This window comes from Lagopus muta, chromosome 5 (assembly GCF_023343835.1).
Source record: "Lagopus muta isolate bLagMut1 chromosome 5, bLagMut1 primary, whole genome shotgun sequence".
NCBI classification, from domain to species: domain Eukaryota; kingdom Metazoa; phylum Chordata; class Aves; order Galliformes; family Phasianidae; genus Lagopus; species Lagopus muta.
The window spans coordinates 31,202,334-31,223,912 of record NC_064437.1 but is presented as its reverse complement, the minus strand read 5'-3'; the positions used below and the strand labels follow the sequence as shown (position 1 = coordinate 31,223,912).

Here is a 21,579-nt window from a genome sequence, read left to right as displayed (position 1 = left end):
CTTTCCAGCTAATGCAAGCTATGCATACTGCTCAAGTGCATGCTTTCAGCTTGGCCATCCTAATCTTTTGCAGCTAGTGAGGAGGAGACACGTTACAGACAGACACGAGCTTAAATGAGTTAAAACCCAAGACACAGCAGGACACGAGGAGCCAATGTCAGCTCTTCATCTTCAGAACACCGGGGTAGCTGCCACAGACCAAAGAGCTGGAAACCCACCGACTTTACAGTGTCTACTTCAGGAGCTGGCAGCAAAGATGCAACGAACCTTGTGACACCAACGCCAACTCACAACAAAGCCACAAGGCTGGTCTTAGATGCTGCAAGCACAGTCAAAGAGCATATATTAGCCAGATGCAGTATGTTCTTGGTACAGAAGAGCAGCTATCTTGATAAATTCACACATGGCTCTCCCAGAGCTTGGCTACACTTCCTGGCTTCCACAGAGCATCAGCACTCAGAGCTGTATTCAGACTCTGCCCTGTAAATCCTCACTGGGGCCATTCTGTGAGCATGCCTTGACTTGGAACAGTCTCACAGCAAACACATCAAGTCCACTTTAAACACATTTATTCTAGTTAATCACTGAAGGATAATTGAGATTTGATAATGATTAGGGAATACAACCCCCAGGGGGCAGCCAAAAACAGTAAACAAGCTGGAAGGAACAAGTTTTCAACTTCTAGACTTGGGACAAAAGAGATCTGCTCCCAGCTTTTTCCCTCTTTATAGCACTTACAATTTTAGTCACACTGCGTGCCCATACAGCCTTGAAATCACCTGTCTTCTATCAATTTCATATTCATCCTATCGGAATGGAATTGAACAGACAGTTCAGTGTATTGAGTGCTTTTTTGCTATACAAGATACACAGATCACCATTTTAGGCTAAATGCCTGCAGTTTTGAGGTATACACTTACTGTTTACAATGTCACCCTGCAGCTGAAGGATTTGTGGAACAGGCATAGTGAGAATGACTACATCAAACAGTTCCGGTGATCCCATTTTGCTGGAGACTTCCCACTTCCCATCTTGGAGAGAGATATGAGTTACGTGGCGTTCGTAGCAGACATCTGCATCTGGTTTGAAAAAATTAAATACATATAGCTGAATGCCATGTAGAAAATGCACAGTAGATCCTCTTAGTAACTGGATGGCTTACTAACTGCCAAGCACACAAACCATCTACGCGCAAAATCTCACAAATCAGGTTGCATTGGTTTAACAGTCAGGATATTGCACTAAAAAGCAGATCTGGAGAGGTTGTGGAGTTTCCTTCTCCAGAGATATTCAAAACCCAGCTAGACACCGTCCTGTGTGACTTACTCCAGGGAACCTGCTTTAACAGAGGGTCCCTTCCAACCCTTATGGTTCCATGATCCTCATCACCTGGAAAGTTCCTATCATCCTTGCTCTAGGGCTGGCACTCCTCTGAGTCCTTAATAACGTGATTCATCTCCACGTGTGGATAGGAAACTGCCAGATTGATTTCCTGCAACTTCAGTGGGCTGAACCTGCTCAGGATGGCACCAAGTGGGCATGGGACACAGGCCAAGGTCCTGCAAGGTCCTGCAGACCTTCTATTCGTAGGCATTTTTCACATCTGAAGTCAGCAAAGCGTCTGCAGGGCGGGAAACGTCCAATGCTCACTGTTCTGTTTATGCCGTTCAGTAACTCCAAGATCCATAAAAACAAACAAATTACTACCTTCCACATTTAAGTCACCAGTTAGACCATTCGGGAACGCAGCAATTAAAAGGCTTAATTTCACACAAAGGCGTTTAACCATTACCGGATTGAAGCAAGTAATACTTGACAACGGAGGAGATGCCCTGAGGCGCCACGTAGTCACAGCTGCCCTCTTTCTCCGCCAATCCCTCAATGCGCGCAGACAGCGGCTCCAGGATGCCACGAGACAGGAGCTCCTCGTAGAAACTTGACAAGAGAAAAGCAGAGGGATGCAGACGCGCCGGTGAAACCCACCACCAGCTCATTCCCTTAGCCCGGCCCAGGAGAGGCCGGCACGGCCTCAGGCGCGCGGCCGCCGCCCGCGCGCGCCCCCGCTCACCTGCCGCGCGACTCCGCGCGCCGGCTGACGTACTGCGCGCCCAGGTCGGCAGTGCAGGAGGCGTCTCGCGCGCTGCGGCTCGTGCTCATGCGGCCCCCTGCGGCGGACAGGCGGACAGTCGCTCAGCGCTCTCTCTCCCGCCTCCCGCCGCTCCCCGCCCGGCCGTCCCTCGCGAGCCCACCTGCGCCGCGCGCCTTGTCCCACACGCAGAGCCGTTCCCGCGTCGCCCCCCGCAGCAGCGCCGCGCAGGCACCTCCCGTCAACCCCGCACCCACCACCAGCACCCGCGCCATCGTCGCGGGGCGGGGCCGCACTGAGCCACGCCTCGTGCGCGCTGTGCAGGGCGGCAAGCCGCCGTGTGATCGGGCGGTGCTGTTTTTAATGAGTCCTTCTCCCTGTCGGGGATTGCCCCGACCCAACACCAAAACATAGGATTGCCTATTTGGATGGCAAAATTGTTGCATATAAGGTTGCACCGCATCTTTTAATAACCTTTCTAGAGAAAATAATATTTTTTCTTTCTAGAAAAAAAACGTTTGCATGTTCTTTTTATTTCCAATGAACAATAATTGCACTTGAGCTCTGCTCATTTTATTACAGTGCAGTCCATACTTTCCATCTTTGGTCAAACTATCTTCTTCCTTTCATTCAGGTGGATCTTCTGTTATACCATGTAAGAAGTATGAAAGTGCTAACATAATTACTACCCCATCATGATTTAGCTTATTTGTGGCTTGTGGCTTCAGCAGGGACACAAAATTTACTGCTCCTGTATTAAGACCAGTAGAGGACCTTTAAATCTTCCAAGATGGATCAAAGAGATCTAGCAGATCTGTGGAGAGAAATTAGAGCAACACTGCATCTCCTGAAATGCATTATGGCTCCAGTGTCTTTAAAATTCAATAAAAATGGTAATTAATCACATTTTGGATGTGTTTATTTCTTTTCGACATCTGAGAAACCAAAGAGGAATAAATGAGAAACATAAATCCCGAAAAGCAATTAAAAGGACAGTCCAGCAGTCCTGTAATTCTGGTATGTGATTACAAAATCCAAAGGAAGAAACTGCTTAAGGAACGTACGCACTGCCTACGTCTTTGGGTTTATCTGAGATATTTTGGTAGTAAGACTGAATCATTTATTTTGAGTTGCGTATTTTCTGACTAAAGAGCTTTCTTCAAATTCAGTGTTTACATGGGACAGAACAAGGAGTGCCACATAAATCGTCTGTAATATTACATAATCTGTGCAATAGATCATACAGGCAGATAGCTGCTGGCAGAAGGTTCTGCCCACATTTGAGTGAATATTATTGTCAATATGAGTAATTCGCAAAGAAATAAGATCAAGTCTGGTTGTCATTAAGAAAGGTATCTTCTACATATATGTATATTCACAGTTAGGGGACAAATTGTGTTAAAATCTGCCTTAGCCAACTCATTAGGTTTGGAGCATTTGCAGCATTTCTTTGCAAGCGTCAGGAAAATGTTTCTTCATTTCAGACTTCCTGCATACCTGGAGAAACACAGCCTGAATTGTTAGGAATGATAATCTCCCATCCTCCCAATCCATTTGTGATACTATTTAATATTCCATGATGGATTTTGCAAGTCGTTGCACACTTGCTCTGTGAAGTCTTTCAGCAGCCACAGCATCCTTTGGTGAGAAGTTTCATAGAACAGTTCTTGGAAAAGAAACCTGCAAGAACGTGCCCTGTATTTGTTCCTTGACATAATGATGCTCTGCATTTTGTCATCTGCTGCATTCTTTATAAGTCCTGTTGTAAGCCTTTCTTCTGTGAAGAACAGAGTAAGCATGCAGAAATGAAAACTTAATGAAAGTTATTTATGAAGTGAAGATGCATTCGCTGTGGTTTCCTTTTTTATCACAAGGCCACATTTCTTGTCATAAATAATGTATGATTTAATGCTTTTTTTCCTCTAAATATGTTGCTTCTGCTCCTGCTGCAGAAACTTTCTATAGAATTGCCATTTGGTGTAATACACTTTCTTCAAGACAGTCTGTCTCCAGAGTATTTCAGTAAATACTTTTGCCTCTTCTAAAAAAAAGAAAGAAAAAAAAAAGGATTTGTAAATTTTATCAGCTGATCAGATTATCAGCTTATGCAATTGTTTAATTTTCTATCTTTAACAGATTCCTTAAGCATCTTTCAGTAGCACAAAATCTAGCTCAAATTAATCCTGTTTAAACACATTAATTTATTTTTTTTAATCCTCTTTCCCGCTTCCCAGAAACAACTTGTCCTTTGCAGTTTTCTGGGTAGGAGCAATTAATACCCCCAAAACTGGGCCACCATTTAGATGAACCCTAATAGGACACCTGATGGCCAGGAGGAGCCTCCAGAAGGTCAATAAAAGTAAAAGCTAAATTCTTTCCCAGCACACAGCTGGGTCTGACAGGGCAGCAGCTCTGCAGGCAGTGCCTCCAGCCTGAGCCCAATGAGTCTTGCCTGCTAGAATATACCTTGGAACAGAAGCAAAAAAGGAAATCATAGAAATACTTGAAAATTACACAAAGCTTGTCCCACTTTTGGAACTAGGACGTCTGTAATATGCTGCTTTTTTTTCAAGGATATGCAATGGTGGAACATTTTGTGCAGAGAAACAACTAATATTTACTAATCATATGTTGATGTGCAGCACCACTGTGGAGTTTATGCATGTTTGCACAAAAGCAGAAGAGATGGGACACAGTATTTTAGAACAACATGGTTAGAAGGTCCTTCAGGGATTAACTCAGCTTACTGCTGCAAGAGAAACTATGAATTATGACAGTCATAATACTTCCATCCTGCACTGAGCTCCTCCTGGTGAAACGTGCCATACGTTTCCACCATGGGTGTCAAGACAACCACAGTGATTGCTCCCACAGTATCTGTGGGCATGGGACTGAAATAGAGACTGGGGCAAGAGCTCCTTGGACCTGGTTTTGGGAACAGAGAGTTGTGTGTTTTGTTGTTTGGATGAGCTTGCTGATGTTTGAGGTGGCGATTTTGGTGCCTGTGCTAGTGTTTGTCACTTGCACCTTGTCAGTCATTCTGGAGGAAGGTGACATTAACTGAGCCACAGAAGGACACATGTCTTTGTCCCAACCCGCACGGTCTGCCACCTCTTTCACCCTGCAATGCCTTTGGCAAAGCAGTGGTCTGATTTCATGTTGAACATCATGTCACATCCCCAAACCCTGCCTGGGTTGTCCTCTAATATTCACAGAATGATCTGGCTTGAAAAAGACCATTTGGACATTGCTCTCGGATATATGATCTGGATTTTAGGTAGTTCCATGTGGAGCCAGGAGTTTGACTTGATGATCCTTGTGGGTTCCTGACAATGAGGAGTGGAAGTCAGAGAACTGCCAAGGGAGACAGAAAAACGTGAGTTTTGGGACAGGCTCAGCACTGTGTTTCCTTCTAGTATCAGAGAATGATGAGCACATTGCTGTTCAGACAAGAGAATCACACTGCGCACAAACAAATTTCACAGGTAGTATTTCCTCTCCACATCCACTCATATCTTTTCCTGTCTTTCAGTCCCCAGATTTCAGCTCATTCACCATGGATTATTCCAGTTTCAAGGGCTTCATTTCTGTGTTTTGTTTTGTTCATTTTTTTAACAGCTATGAACAGAAATTTATAGCTTTCTTATTCAGAAACAGCAAAAAGGTAAAAAAAAAAAAAAAAAAAAAACCCAAAGGAAAAAAAAAAACAACCTCCACCAACAACAAAAGCACAGATCTGTTGGTGCATAGCATAAGAACTTCTCAATCCCCTGCTTTTCACCTGTTCCCAAAATAGCAACTCACAACATAAATTTGTGAGGCCACAGTAACCACACTAATCCACTGTGAGGCCAACATATTTCCTGGTATTTTGACCTCCTTGTCTGGATGGAGAGCAAAATGCTGCCCTCTGTTTTTGACTGCTCTCCAGAATTTCAGGCTAATTACTGCTAGTGTGGGAAGAAATACATCTTTGCCCTATTTTTACCATTCTAAATAATTGAAGAGATCAAACTGCAGTATGAGCAAAATGGATCATGAGCACATCAACTGAACTTTGAGAGGTTTTGGATGGAAATCCCAGCCCCCATTTGAACAGGTTCTTCATGATCAGGGGGCAGTAAACCTCCAAGCTGTTCTTCTGGGCAGATTTCAGCAAATTTGAGTTTGACATGGCTTCACAAAAGGCTTTTTTTCTTCACCCCTGCTTCCCAATGGCGACCAGAAGACTTCAGTTATGCATGAAGGGTCTCTGAGCCCCTAGCTCTGTCATGGCAGCCCCGCTCTCAGCAGGTGGTTGGAGCAGGTGACTATCCACCCTGGATTTTCCTGTGATCCTGTTTCAGAACAAGAAGCAGTAACAAGGCAGATGTGGGATTGCATTCCCGTCTGCCTCCTTGCAACATGGCAGTAATTGTATTTCCAGTTTTTCCCATTGGAAATGAAATATAAAATGGTGAACAGAAGTTTCTTCGAGTTCTTATTATTTGCCGAAATAACACAAGTCTGACTTCCCTTTAACTTGAAAGAAGAACCTAAAGTGTATTATTCAGAGGTGCAATCTCAAGTGTGTACGTGATTAGTTCTCATTAGCCTTGGCATTGTGTTGCAAATAGACAGCAAAAGCCTCCAATCCTACATACTGATGTCTAATTTACTGTTATAAACCTTCTATCAGGCAATCTATCGATGGCTTAACTATGATGCTACCTGCATTTCTCAACATGTTATTTGAGTACACACCTAATGCCTTCTGGCAATTGATGCTTTGAGACCAGGATCCCAGTCCCACAAGCTACTTGCCTGATGTCAGTTTGAGTTTAGAGCTATACTTTGTTCTTTAAGTATATTTAAGAACAATATAAAAAGCTATACTTTGTTCTTTAAGTATATTTATGTGGGTTAAAAGATGAGACATTCAGATGTTGCAAACAGACCTCACAAGTCTTAATTCTACCTGTATTGACAACATTTTTATTATCATTGGACTGCTAGTACTCAGAATTTTCGGAGTTCTGGAAGTTAAGCCACTGGAATGCATGAAGTATTTGGTCAATCTCAGATACATAGTCTGATTTCTGGGTGGTCCAATGTGGAGGCAGGAGTTGGACTCAGTGATCCTTCTGGATCCTTTCCAGCCCGGGATGATCAGTTATTCTATGATTCTCCTAAAACCTTCCTCTTTGAACCACAATGCACATGTGTTAATGTGTGTAGAGACTTGCAGGCAGACTCGTGCACAACTCTACAGGAAATCAGTTAGCACATTTAATCAACAGACAGGGCTAGCATGCTATTGGGCTGTGCATTGAATGTGCTTGCCACACCCAATGCTGCTAAGTGCCCTTGCTTGTGAGCAAACTGAGATGGGGAAATGCTATTGTCTGTTTCTTGGAAATCTTTGATCTTCTGGAGTTGCTGTATGTAATCATCCAGCTCTTTAATCAGATTTTCATGCTGAGATTCTCTCCTGAGTCCTTGAGTTGCTGATGAGAACTAGATCTGTTCTGATCATGGGGCAGATCATTAAACATCATTTAGGTACTGCTTCTGTTTCTAAAGTTTCTATCTCCAGTATTTATTACTGAATCCGTGGCAAATTTGCATCCTCTCTTGGAACCTGTTTCCTTGCACATGCCCACACACATACCCAAAACACACTGAGAGTTGATGAGTTTGCTCTTCTTCACCTGTGGCCAACGATTCAGCAAAATAAGCCACAAAGGTCTGCCATGGCCATTAGACCACTATTTTTTCAGTTCCCTTATAATAGGATCGCTGAAGTGTTGCCTTTGGAGGCCTCTATTCCAGCATCCCTCAGAAGTAGATATGCACAGTGAATGATGGTTTTGAGAAGCGAACACTGATATCCCATTTAACCACCATCTTGTCTGGTTTTGTGCATATTGCTTTCATGCCCCCAGTAGGTCTCTTCCCCAGGTCCATTAAGGGCTTGCTTCGGGTTAGGCACTGCAGTGGGGAACAAGGTTAAGGTCCCCTGGACACCCCTCTTTCCCCATGCCATGAACAGCTTGTCTCCTGTGGATCTAACACAGGGTGCTCAGGCAGCAAACATACAGGGACAGGTAGGCAGTCTGGGAATGCCGTACTGAAAACACCAGGGGTTTGGGTGATCCCTGGCCTCGAGCACCCTGAAACGGCAAACACTGTCCACATAGTACTCTGAGGCTGCCAGCCAAGGAGGACAATGCCTGCCACCCATCCCAGCCTTGCAACAAAACACAGGGCAGCAGTAGTATGCAGTGAGAGCAGGGTCAAACAAAATCTATGTGGAATCTGTCATGCCAAGGTTCTTTGAAAGGAAATTCTGTTTTCAGCCCCTACATTTTGTTCACAGTGCTGTTCAAATGCAGCTCCATCTTAAGTAGGCTTCATGACAGAACATCACATAGCATTTGGAGGATAGGATTGATAGATGAATAGATCTATGGAATAGTGGCTGGCTGCCTGATATATTGAGAGACAGAGAGAGAGATGGATGGAGGGAGAGGAGTGGGGAGAGTGAAAGGAAGACAGACAGAAAGTCAGATTTCCAAGATACTAAGAAGATAGATATTTTTTTAGACAACAATGTAGGAATGTTAAATTCAAAAATTGTTATGAAGCATAGCTGAGTTTTTGTCATTTTTGCCAGGAGGTCATGTGGGACACTATTTTAGGTGAGTTATCTCCTACTAAAGACCTAGCCAAACGACACAGCTCAGATCATCAAATTAGAGAATTGTAGAATCATAGGTTTGTATTGGAAGGGATCTTAAAGGTTACTTAATTTCAACCCCACTGCCATGGGCTGGGTGGTCACCCACTAGATCAGGCTGCACAGGTTCCCATCCAACCTGAAGCTGAACACCTCCAAGGATGAGGCAACCATAGCTTCCCTGGGCAACTTGTTCCAGTGCCTCAGCATCCTCTTAGTAAAGAACTTCTTCCTATTACCTAGCTTAAATCTCCCTTCTACTGAAGGGTTGCTCTTTCACAATCTCTTGGACTTATGGTTTGCAGCTACCTCTTTCTTTTCTTCCACTTTCTTCCAAGTTGCATATTTCTCTCTTGAAGTCAGCACTATCCCACTCTCACCTTTCCAGGTCCTTGGATGAGGCCTCGTGCCACCCCTCCTTCACCAAAACTCACACCCCAAATTACATGCTCAATTTCTGGAGTAAAAAGTCAGATCAAAATGCCTTTTCATCAAGCTGTGTGTACTGGCAATGCATCAGAGCTGGCAAGGAAGTATTGATTTTGTGGCTGAGGCCACTCTCCATTGGCAAGAGGAAGGATATTCTTTTGTATTACACATCCCCCAGGTTCTTCAGGTCGCTGTGGGAGCTCACCTGTAGCCAAGGGATAACTTATTCTGGCATTGGTAGGAAGCCTGGGGCCAACCAGGCCACAGTATGCCCCAGACAATCAATACTTTGAGCCAAGAAAAATAAAAAAAATATTGCCAGGATCTTCTGCACACCCCTCCCCAGCAGTGGCGTGCAAGCACAAACACGGTGCGCCTACCAAGCAAAAGGTGCAGTTAAGTTGTTATACAAGAGTTTATTGCAATTTCCAGTCACAGAGGGCAGACAGAATTCAAGCAGTGATTTTTTTAACTCATTGAATTGGTGCAGAATAGGGTGATAGGAGATATTTTTTAAAAGGGAAGAGGAGAGCAGCACACCTCATCCAAAACTCGTGTCACTGAGATTGTGGGAACAAATGGTTCCTTCACCCTAGGCCAACATGTAGTCTCTTCATTAATTTTTATCCATCAGAGTGACAATCTGTCTGTACATGCGCTGTGGGGCATCCTTACCCCAATGGTGGTCAAAGTGGTTCCAGTCCGGGAAGTGCTCATGGTGGATGATGTTGGTGATACGGAAGAGCAAGCGACTGGTCTCCGGAGGCGGGTTCACCCAGTCCTGCCCACCACTCCACAGTGCAGTCGGCACTGTCATGTCTTCTATCCTGTAGAAGGGCGGGGTGGTCTGGGGGAAATGAGGTAGTTATTCATCGGCTATGACATTAATAATGCTAATAGATACTAATAGGTGTGACGTACTGTGTCTAACATCCTAGAAGACTCTAGCCACATCAGCCACTGGAGTATGCGACCCTCATCCCACACAGCCAGCGTCATCCTCTTCATCCACAAGCTCCTGCCTACCTGGTTGTACTTCTCCTGATTCTTCTCCCCGTAGTCAAACTGCTTGAACTCCCCAGTTTTGGCAGTCTGAAGCAGAAAGTGTTAAGAATCATAATCGTGGAATAATTGAATCATAGAATCATTGAACAGTTTGGATTGGAAAGGACCTTAAAGCCCATCCAGTTCCAACCCCCCTGCTGTGGGCAGGGTTGCCACCCACTAAACCATGTTGCCCGAGGCCCCATCCTACCTGGCCTTCAGCACCTCCAGAGATAGGCATCCACAACTTCTCTGGACAGCCTGTGCCAGTGCTTCACCACTCTCTGAGTAAAGACTTTCCTCCTAGCATATATTCTAAACCTGCCCTCTTTTAGTTTTAACTCCCTCCTTCATGTCCTATTGCTATCAGACTGTGTAGAAAGTCAGTCTCCCTCCTTTTAAGTACGGGACGGCTGCTTTCTCCCTGGAGCTTTTCTGTCCTCTGGGCTCAACAAGCTCATCTCCCTCAACTTTTCCATGTAGGACAGGCGCTCCAGTCCTCACATCATCTTCACAGCCCTCTTCTGGGCCTACTGCTCAAACTTCTTTGCGTCCCTTAGTATGGCATCCCTTTTTTTCTGCACCATTCATCTTAGTGTCGTCATCAAACTTATTAAGGATGCACTCAGTCCCACTGTGTCATTTATGAAGATGTTGAAAAGCAGCAGTCTAAGATGGACCCATCTTCACCACTCTTCACAAACTTCCACCTGGACATAGAGCCATTAACCACAACACTCTGGCTATGACCACTCAAAGAGCTTTTGTTACACTGAATAGTCCAGCCTTCAAATCCATACCTTTGTAATATATAGATAAGAATGTGATGTGGGACTATATGAAAGGCGTTGCAGAAATCCAGGTCCATGACATCACTTGCTCTTCCTTTGTCTACTGGTGCTCTTCCTTTGTCTACTGTCACTCCATCACAGAAGGCCACAACACTGGTCAGGTACTATCTGCCCTTGGCAAAGCCATGCTAGCTGTCTCAGATCATGTCTTCACCTTGCATGTGCTTTAAGAACTCAGGTAACAAACACTCTGGATCAAGCACACTGGAGCAAAGAGAGCATCCCAAAAATACCTCCATAGGGTGCTTACCCAAGACTGTACCAGACTTCTTCACTATTATCTACTACTCTTTGGTGTAGTAATATCAAATTACTTTTGTTAACTTTGCACACTATTTCCTTATCCGCTTCTAGGGTGAACGAAGCAACATTTTAAAATACCATATTCACAGATCAAAAGACATTTGCTATAGTAATTATAAAATCAGAGTAACTACCTGTCCCCAGTGGAGAAGGGTTTTTACTGATGTATAGTCTGGAAAATGAGCGAGGTATACATCCAGTCGACTCTGAAGAAAAGGAAGTATTTTCAAAGTGATTTCAGAATGATGAAAATCATAATCATAATAAAATCTGTCTTGTAACTGCTATGTAATTTTTACATGTGAAAGTATCTCTACTCTATTCAGAGATGAGTAGCTGCTTTTAAATATATGTCATAAACCATCACTTTAAAATGTAGATACAACCAGACCAGTCAAAGATGTTTTTGTTTGGTGCATAACTGATAACCACTTTCTCATGCTGTCATCTTAATCTCTGCCATGCAGAGAATATTTACCCCACAGCATCTAGGTAAAACACACTCAGGGCAGGATAGGAGAAAATCACCTGGCAGTGCTTTCCAGGAATGAGGAAACCCTGGCTTTTGAATCTCAGTATCTGTTTCCATTTGTCTAGGGAAAGCTCAGGGAAATTAGAAATGGAGTGTGTCACTGTGACTAAAGAAGCTGATGCACCTACTACATTCAAGTTCTTCTTGTTGTATCCACCAATAAGGAAGATCTCATTTTCACAGACTTCAGCTATTAGCATGTTGCTGCATGTCTTAGCAAGAATGGCTCTCTCCTCCCTTCCCACCAGGGTTAGTTGTTTTGTTCCAAATATTATCTGCAAGAGTGAAAAAAACAGGTCACTGCATCTCCTGCAACATACGTCTTCTCTTAGCAGGACCCTCTTGACCTCAGTCAGCATTGTCAGGTAGCTACTCAGTAAGGCTGGGGACACATTTGAGCCACTCAGCCTCACAAGCAGGCTTCTCCACATCACATCCGAGCCTCAGAACAGCATGGAGCCATCACTGTCCTTTCCACCCCATGCTGTTGTGCCCATCATCTTGGTGCTCCAAAAGTTCTGCCTGAGATAGCCAGTCTCATACAATTCATCTTCCCCTCTGTTTAAAAACAGGAACAAGTATGGGTTTAGAGTAAAACCCGTGCGTGTTCAACTGGACACAGGGACAGCCTGTTGTTTGGGATCTTCAAGACCAGGCGCAGGTGTAGTTTCATTGAATGACAGCTGGAGAGCTATCACGACACAAAGGATGTGACTTACCCAAATCACTTACATTTAATTAGTTCTTTGGGAAAATGCATGGGAATAGCACAAAAAATATTACCATACCTTCAACAGTGCGTCTGGTAGAAATGCAATCTTTAACACAGGGCCTTTAACATGATGAAAGGTGTAAAGAGGAGCCAAAGCAAAGAACAGCCTGATTTTCTCAGCCAGGTGTGGCATGCTTGAAAATGCTATGAAACCTGAAAAACAGCAAGAGATCATAACAATAACCCCAGCAGCAACAATAGTGCCATATATGTCAAAATGCCTAGTTTGACTGAGGATATCTCTGACCCGGGATCTTGTTGAAATTTTTTTTTTGTTGTTAGAAAGTGATCCTTCAGAAGGAGATTTGACTAGCAGCTCAGAGCTGGGATAGATGGGAACAGGTGATCTTTTCCTCTGAACAAACTTCTGCTGGAAGAGAAGGGGAAGGGGAGCATATCTAAAGATAGAATAAGGCATAACACATAGTAAACTCTTTGCACATCCAGCTCCTTGTTCCCACTCACCCAGAGAGTTGCCCTGAGCATGGCCAATGTAGAAAAGCTTCTCCTGCCCAGTGTGCTGCAGGATGAAATTCACCATGGCTGGGACATCATATATGGCCATCTCATGGAAGCTGGAAAGCAAAAGAGGGGCTGGAGAGGATGCCCATTTCCCACTCTCCAGCTGTTCGCAACCTCCCAAGGATTTGGGGTGGGTAACACCAGCAGCCCTGATTCCTGGCCCAATCCTCATGCTCTTCCTCACCTGAAGTCCCAAAACTCCTCCTGGTCAACAGAGAGGTTCAGGTGCCGTCGGGACCAGCTGTTGCCCCGGCAGTTTCCAATCCATACATCATATCCTGCATCCGCCAGGATGAAGCCCAGGCTGCTATCAGGGAGATTGTCCACCCAGTCACCACCATCTAAGCTGAACCCATGCACTATCAGCACAGGTGACCTGGATCCTGAATGAGAAGAAATCAGATACTTTACACAAGAAAATCCCTTCCTCGATGGAAAGAAAATATCCTCATGGATCTCAGTGAATATTTGAGATCTCTGTCTCTGAGATGTCAGGAAACCCTGATCCAGGACTGAGGGTTTGCCCCAGGAAAGTATGCTTTGTACAACTTTCCTCCTGTACATAGTCTTGTTTCTGAACAGGTTCATAACTATGCTATTTGCCTGGTGAAATCAACCTCACCTGAGTCCCCAGTGTTGCCTCTGCCATGGGGAATCCGGTTCACACTGAGGAAATAGCCGTCCTCAGTCAGCACATCATACTCCTCACTGGGGTACCCTTGGAAGTGGATCTTCTCACTCTGCATGGACAGAAGGGCAATGGAAGAGGTGACCTACTGCTGTCCAGCATTCTGAGGCTGACATGGCCACAACGTGCCATCATGGCGTGGTGTCACCTTCACATGCACCAGCAGAGCCATCTATTCTGGAGAACCACCAGAGAGTAGCCAACTTCATGCAGAAGGCATGAAGTGAGAGATACCAGCAGAAAAATCAGAAAAACTTGTTTCTGGCCACATCTCATGCCCTCCCCAACAAGGCTGACCGCAGGCAGAGAACAGGGTACCTTGGGGAGGACTCTTTCCTGAAGCACTTACAATGTTCATGAACTGCTCGGGGTTTTCATGGCTCAGTTCTCCACGTGGGATGGCATCAGCCAGCTCCTGGGCCAGGCCCAGGGCCACCAACAGCAGCCACATCTCGCTGTCACACCTAGGGGACAGTGGGTCTGGTGTGAACAAGATGGAGTACTAGGGGCACCGCCAAACATTGCCTGAGTGTCCCCAGGGGATGAAAGGGGCATGTGAGGGCAGGAGGCCACTGCCACAGCCATCATGACTGACTAGGGTCTCTGCACCTAAATGTGGCCATGCTGATGTAGAATGTTGTCAGCATAAGTCTGGGGGCCACATCCATTAATGCTAGCTAGTACCCAGCTTTGTGCAATGTGCATTAGTGTGTTGGTGTTGCTTCTCACCAAAACCCAGGTTTCAGTGCTTCCCAATCCAGGCCCTGTCTATGGAAGTCAAAGACAGACCATATTACTGAAATAGCTACCTCAGCAAGCAGCACAGGTCATAAGGAGCGAGAAGCCTGGCCTGCATAGAAATTAGCAGATGTCAGATGAGTCATCCTTCCACAGGTTATAACAATAATCTCAGCACTATTGTCCTGTTGCAAAACTTATCCCAGATTTTCATTCCAATTGTGTTTTCCTGCTGCACACCCTTCTTAGGAAACAGTTTCTTTCCCTTGTTGGGGTGGACAGAATTGTTTGTATTCAACTTTCTGTAGCATTTACTTATAAAAATAGTAAAATGTGGCAGTGAATGAGAAGCAATGCTAACCCCTTGTCCATTGAATTTGAGGTACTGCAACAACATAACTTATTTACCTTTAAATTATGATTTTTTTTTGTAGCCATTGACATTAAGATGGCATAAACTGCCAAAGACCAGCAAGGCTGTGTCAGAGATGCTGTGCCAAGAGAGCCTGCTTTTCTGCATTTGTCAGAAAGATTCCCTTGCCTGTCCAGAAGAGCTGTAAGCCCTGCACTGCCTTTGGCCAGCCAGTCTGAGGCTGACAAAGAAGAAGTAGGTGCTGTAATGAGGAACTTGTGTGGGGGGTTCAGACTGCATGCAAGAGTGTAGGACGTGCAAGCTGCCTTGGGACAAGGTAACAAAGAAAGAGGGATCTACATTTTGGTTTTCAAGGCTTGGCTGTACACAGGGTGATCTGATCTAACACAGGGGATGGTCCCACTTGTAGTACTTGGACCAAAGACTTGCAGAAGTCCCCTCTAAAATGCAGCAGCCCATCCCCTCACCCAGCTGAGCAGTGGGCTCTGTCGGTAGGAAGAAGCACTAAGATGTTGCATACAACCTGGAGGACGTGACTGAAGGCTCTGCTGTCCAAGTCAACGTTATTTAAATATTGCAATGGCACACCTCAATAGCCCAGACCTAGCACAAGCTCTGACTCAAAGCCCACAAGTGTCAGTGAGAGCACTGGCATTTAGTCATTTACCCATTTATGTTTAACAACTTGTCCTGCTATCCCAAGAGATCAAACCTCTGTGCCAAAGGAGGAAGGAAAGAGATTAGACACTGTAGCATTCAGCATGTTCATTAATAGGCAGTAGGGTTTCAGAATACATAGGTAAGATCACATACAGCCCAAATGAAATGATGGTCCACATCTCCTGCATGCAAGACATCTAAGTTTCATCAGTACTCCTGGAAAATACCGCAGGTACTTGGTGCATTCCAGAGCCAGCCTGCAGCAGGGCATCCCCTGCTTCCACCAGCAGAGCACTCCCATCAGATCCCATTTCATCTTCTTTGGAGGTTCTGCGGCATCTTATAGCACCTCTGAGCTCAGACCCCAGGTATTGAGGGTCCATTAACCCAGTCCTGCCAGTGTTTATCCCCCCGCACTAAACAAAGGAGTCTACTAGAAAACACCAACAGCCCACACATTTGACAAAAGTCCAGCAGTGCCTTTCTCAGAGGAGAGACCATAACACAAGCAGGATCCAACAAAGCCAAAGCTATCGATGTGGAGACACACACATGACCTCAGAAGGGACAGAGAATCAGAAAAATGTCCAACCAGAGGCATGAGGTTTGCACTACTCCCTGAGCTCACTGCAGCAGAGCTGATGCTCACAAAACCCTCATTGCTCAGATGCACAACTGCAAAGCAGACTCTCTAGAGGAAACTACTACAGAGACCAAAATGCTCAAGCTCTTGATGCGTGTCTCTAGAAGCAGAAATGAATAGCAGGAGCAACAAAGAACACCTTTTGACTCCGTTGGAAACATTTCTTTCAGCAACAGCATGAGCTAGAAGGAAAGTACACAATTCAGCTCAACCTGACCTTCTGCTCCAGGCCCGTCCGTGCAGTTGGGAAGGACAATGACACAAAATGAGCCGGTTACCTTGGCTTATAAAGGCACACACAGAGGCTGAGGTTTGTCCATCAAGGACACAAAACCTGACCTCTCTGCAATGATGCTGCCTGCTCTTCCTCTCCAGGATAATTCAGGAAGGGTGTCCTGAACCTCAAAGAGGGCAAGAGCAAAGCAATGCATCTTGAAAGGAGATAACAAATTGTTGGGTAACAAGCATGTCATCCAGAATATCCACATCTGACAACTGCATTTTTTTCCATACTTCTGAATGTGGATTGCAGCCTCCTCTTCTGTAATCTGAAGGGCAGCATGATAAAAAAAAAAAAGCGCTTATCACTTTTTTGGTGTTGTATCGCCACCTTTTCTTAGCATATTTCTTTGTCAAAGTGAAATGACTCTGGCTTGGATGAACCCACGCTTACTGTGGTTTTCATCGGCAGAATTATTGTTTTATTATTAGTTTTCCTAAATTGAAACACTTGTGTGAAATAGCAGGATGTGGCACTAGCAAGAGCTTTGTTTAATTACAGGTCCTTTTCCCCACAGTCAACCAAGGTCCTAGAGGAAGTGGGCTGGTTTTGTAACACGTGGTTTCTTGGAGCACAAATGTCCGGACTCAGACCAGGGCTGGCAGCAGTCTGAGCAATCTGAACTGCAGAGTTTATTTACCCGCAAGCTTGTTTTGTGGTCTTTTTCCAAACTCTGTTACAGTGACTTGTGCAAACTAGAGCATGTATCGCCAGTACTTGTGGTGGATAGAGCAAATTCAGCAGTGTGTTTAGCACAAGATGTACAGATTATTTGCAGGAACTTGGACACCTACGAACACCTCTGCCCATGACTTCACTGCCCTCTGCTTTCCTACTCAGTCCATATGGCCACATTTACAGCCTCTCCTGCATAGAGAATGACTACATGCTGCTGGCAAAATACCAAGCTAGGAATACCAATGCAAGGGAGCCCTGCCCTCAAATAAACTTTCAAGCAGCAAGTCCAAGCAGGCTTGGACTTGGACCTGACAAAGCAGGAAAGGAGAGTTAAAAAAATGTTGAGAAGTGCCATATGGTTAAATAATGTTTGATTATCAAATTGATCATCCAAGGCTCCTTTTATGCAAGACATTGTTACCTTGCACTGAAAATCTTCACCAGAGTTACCCAAGAAGAATGTAGATATAAGTAAAAGGTTAAGAAGTGTCAGGGAAAGCCATTGGCATGCAATTGCTGGAGCATAAGATATTTGAGATGTTACTGGATATCAAGAAGAAGCTTTTGCAACAGCTTCCCATGTGGGGCAAGCTGCTTCTGTAGAGAGCAGAGAGTCTAATGACTTCTAATGATCCTACAGTGTAACAGGAATGGTATTTCCTGTCTCAATACCTCTCAAATGTTGTCCCAAGAAAGGTCATCATAACGAACCACCTCTTGCCCAGTGACCTGCAGGATAAGATCAGCAGTTGGTGAAAGGCCCAGAAATACATCTAGATTTTAGGGAAAAATCTTAGTAAATGCAATTAAGCAATGGAACAGGTCCTGGATTGCTGGAATGTTAATTTCTGAAGATGCTTAAAACTGAACAGGACAAAGCAAAGATTAGGAGTAGCCTAATCTGGCTAGAAAATTGTCCTGCTTTGAGACTAGCTGGAGACCTACAGGGGTCTGTTCCACCTAACCTGTGGATGGCTGAACAGCAGAAACACAGCAGGAGGTACTCCCCAAGTCATGATCGACCCACAAGTCACTGGACCAAAAGACCACGGATGAGCAAGCCTCTGAGCAGAAGCTTTGGTGGGACACCACAGATGAGTGTGTCAGGAGCTTTGCAAGGTGGGGACATCTCTGTGCACAGAAGGTTCTGTCCAGACATCATCCAGGGGGACAGGACCAGAGATGCTGTTTTTCCTCTGAACGGTCTGTAGAAATGAAACTAAAGAGAGAAGGGCTATGAGGCCAGAGTAGAGGGATCAGGCGCATTACCTGTGAACCTGTGAATGGGTTTCCCATTTGCCTTTTCTCCTGAGATCGTCTGCATCTGTCAGTGACTGTTTGTGCAGATAAAACATTACATTTTGTCTTCTCTCTCCATAGACTGCAGGAATTTCTTCCTTCAAGCATATAATCTGAGTAATACTGTGTGTGTCTGGTGGGGCTCTGCACACTCATCAATATCTGAAAGTGTTTCAGGTCATTCAAAAGTGGTGATCATTCCTCACAGCTCCCCAAAACCTGCAGGGCAGCCTAAGGTGCCCATGTCTGCTGAGACCTACATTTGATTCATGGATGGTATCACTCTTGAATTCCATGTCTTCTGCCCTTGGCCCCATTCCCATGCTGGCTCATCATAAAGCCTCACAAGAGCTCATCTTAACATTTCTTTCCAAAGTTTCAGAAGTCTCCAGAAGCCTGTGTAGGGCAGGGAGATCCCTTTCACTAAAGACTGGTCCAGTGAGGGCCCATTACAACCCATCTATTTTAATAAGATTCTCTAGCACCAGGTCCAAAGGATGCTGCCTTCTTTTGTATTAAGACCAACAAGAGTAACACTCAAGAAGGGGCTGGACAGCTAAGACAGGTCAGCACTTGGATGAGATGCTGGAAAGCACCTACAGGAACCAGTGTCCTTGGCATGCTGCTCATTAGGAAGGATCTCTTGGAACCTTGGAGCTGGTATCAAAGTTGGTATCAAATAGCTAGTAGTGCTGGGCACCTTCAGACATAAGAAAGCTGCCTCTGTCCCACCTCTCTTCCTGGTCTCCATCCATGGCACAGCCAAGACCATGTTGAGACCGGTCCTCTTGTGATGCCTGTGGATCTCTGCTCCAGCCTCCAGAGCCCTTAACATTGTTTCCCCTACTCCACCAACATGGTTTGATGATCTAATACTAATCCAGCCACACCTCAAAGCCTTACCCCCTCCTTTTCACAACACTGAGCCTGCAACGGCTACCATGAGGCCTCCCCTCAGCCTGCTCTGCATTGGGCCAAGCAGACTCAGGGACCTCAGCCGCTCCTCACATATCTCAAATATCAAGCTGAGTGGCACAACTCCTGTCAAGTTGATAGGACAGAAGGAAGAGATGCCATCAGAAGGGCATTTGTCAAACTTGAAAGGTGGGCTCATATAAACTTAATGAAGTTCAACAAAGCCTAGTGCAAAGCGTTACTCCTGGGGCAGCCAATCCTGGGTATGCATACGGACTGGGAGAAGAACTCATTGAAAACAGCCCTGTTGAGAAGGACCTATGGGTCCTGGCTGATGAAAAACTTAACATGAGCCAGCAGTGTGTGCTTGCAGCCCACACAGCCAACTGTATCCTGGGTGCCATCAGAAGTGTGACCAGGAAAGCAAGGGAGGGGATTGTCCCTCTCTACCCCTGCGAGGCCTTGTCTGGAGTACTGTATCCAAGTCTGGGGCCCCCAGCACAGAGTCCAGAGGAAATTCACTAAGATGGCCAGAGGGCTGGAGCACCTCCCCCATAAATAAAGGCTGGCAGACCTGGGTTTGTTCAGCTTGGAGAAGAGAGACTCCAGTGAGACCTCATTACAACCTTCCAATATTTAAAGGAAAATTATAAACAGGAGGGAAAATAATTTTTTTATACAGTTAGATAGTAATAGGCTAAAAGAAGCAGCAGTGAGCTTCATTACCAACTAGAACATGTGAAGGGAACTATGAAGAGACTTACTTCTGGCTTCCACAGTACTGTGTCTCCTCCACTTTCTGAGAGATGCACAGCCAAACAACAGGTGGTACTGGGGAACGAATGCCCTGTACCCTGGCCTTCATCACCACCTCCACCTGCTGAGCTCACCTGAGCCCTGTTGTGGGCTACAGATGTGGGGTGACCATTTTCGAGTTTCTCTCTCAAGTGCTTTCACAGCACCCCCTGCTGTCCAGAACATTCCTTTTCCTTAGAACATCACTGTCCCAGAATGCTCAGTCCAAGACTTCTGCGTTTATGTGACCAGATAGTGGCTGGCCAAAGAGCAAGTAGTTCTGAGCAATTTAGGAAAGAGCAACTAAAATGCCTTTGAGCACTCTTGGACCTTGCAAGTCTGTGAGCAGAGAGGGTGCTTGGTGGCCTTCCTTCTCAAAGTCTCCTGCCTCTACACTGGCTTCTGGTGTTGGTGGCCCTGCAGAAAGCCCCTCCAGGAGCAGAAGGTTTTGCAAACATTGCTGTCAACTTGATGTGATATGGTATTTGTCAAAAGAGAGAAGCTGGCTTTAGCTTCTTTTCCAAAGGTTGTATATCTTTTAAAAAAAAAAAAAAAAAAAAAAAAAAAGCATTCAAAGCATGCTTTTAAATGGCAACAACAGCTGCAAAGCTTTGAAAAAAAATCTTTGGAAAACTGAAGTTCAAAGAATGTACACATCTTAAAATCTTTGAGAACTCGATTTCAGAACTCAAACCAGTTCAAACTTTCCTTATGCCCTAGTGGCTACCAGCAAGGCAGCTGACAGACAGAAACTTTTGCTGAGCCCTAAGTGTCCATGAGGTAAAGGAGTTTTTCCTATTAGTCCAGTGGCTCTTTGCTGGTTCACAGCCAGACAGAAGCCATGTCCCCCTGCACTATGGGCAGATAAAACCCATATGTGCAAGACATTTGCACCAATTCACACCAGTCCTGCAGGGATCTGATATGTTCCAGTGATTATGAAGCAGTCCAACTGTTTGATTTGTGGATGCCTTCAAACTAAGCCCCTTCTTTCTCTTTCTTTTGGTAGGCATTGATTGTTGTAAGAGGAAAACAAGATATATTTTGCAATCTATGAGATGAGCTTGGCTTTTAAGTTTAGAGTTATTTATCTTGATTTTGTAAAGGATTTATTTTTAATTGTTGTTTTGGACAGGTATGAAAAATATAACATTTATCCAGTAACAAATGCAAACAACAGGAAAAATAAGGAAAAAAGTTTGTTGGTTTTTTTTTTTTTTTTTTTTTTTTTTTTTTGTTTTTGTTTTGTTTAG

At 44.9% G+C, this 21,579-nt stretch overlaps 2 protein-coding genes across 4 annotated transcripts in view; both read right to left on the bottom strand.

The window, feature by feature from the left end:
* Nucleotides 1-2,385, bottom strand: part of RNLS (renalase, FAD dependent amine oxidase) — a 66,106-nt gene extending 63,721 nt beyond the window's left edge. For both annotated transcript variants that reach the window (XM_048945780.1, XM_048945781.1), the window contains exons 1-4: nucleotides 2,250-2,385; nucleotides 2,069-2,165; nucleotides 1,793-1,935; nucleotides 921-1,079 (exon numbers count right to left, since the gene is read on the bottom strand). In XM_048945780.1, the coding sequence (XP_048801737.1) occupies nucleotides 921-1,079; nucleotides 1,793-1,935; nucleotides 2,069-2,165; nucleotides 2,250-2,361 (511 nt within the window). In that variant the 5' untranslated portion in view covers nucleotides 2,362-2,385. The remainder of the gene's footprint in view (nucleotides 1-920; nucleotides 1,080-1,792; nucleotides 1,936-2,068; nucleotides 2,166-2,249) is intronic.
* Nucleotides 2,386-9,714: 7,329 nt separating this feature from the next.
* On the bottom strand, nucleotides 9,715-20,437 carry LOC125693372 (lipase member M-like). 2 transcript variants are annotated; one of them, XM_048945228.1, is made up of 10 exons: nucleotides 20,296-20,437; nucleotides 14,295-14,409; nucleotides 13,880-13,997; nucleotides 13,442-13,640; nucleotides 13,201-13,310; nucleotides 12,752-12,888; nucleotides 12,092-12,238; nucleotides 11,566-11,637; nucleotides 10,260-10,325; nucleotides 9,715-10,080 (listed from the first exon to the last, which is right to left on the bottom strand). In XM_048945228.1, exons 1-10 carry the CDS (start codon nucleotides 20,394-20,396, stop codon nucleotides 9,850-9,852), a joined length of 1,296 nt encoding a protein of 431 aa, XP_048801185.1. In that variant the 5' UTR covers nucleotides 20,397-20,437; the 3' UTR covers nucleotides 9,715-9,849. The 2 variants fall into 2 exon arrangements, with proteins under 2 accessions (XP_048801185.1, XP_048801186.1); XM_048945229.1 differs by lacking the exon at nucleotides 20,296-20,437 and adding an exon at nucleotides 14,755-14,774.
* Nucleotides 20,438-21,579: the final 1,142 nt, after the last annotated feature.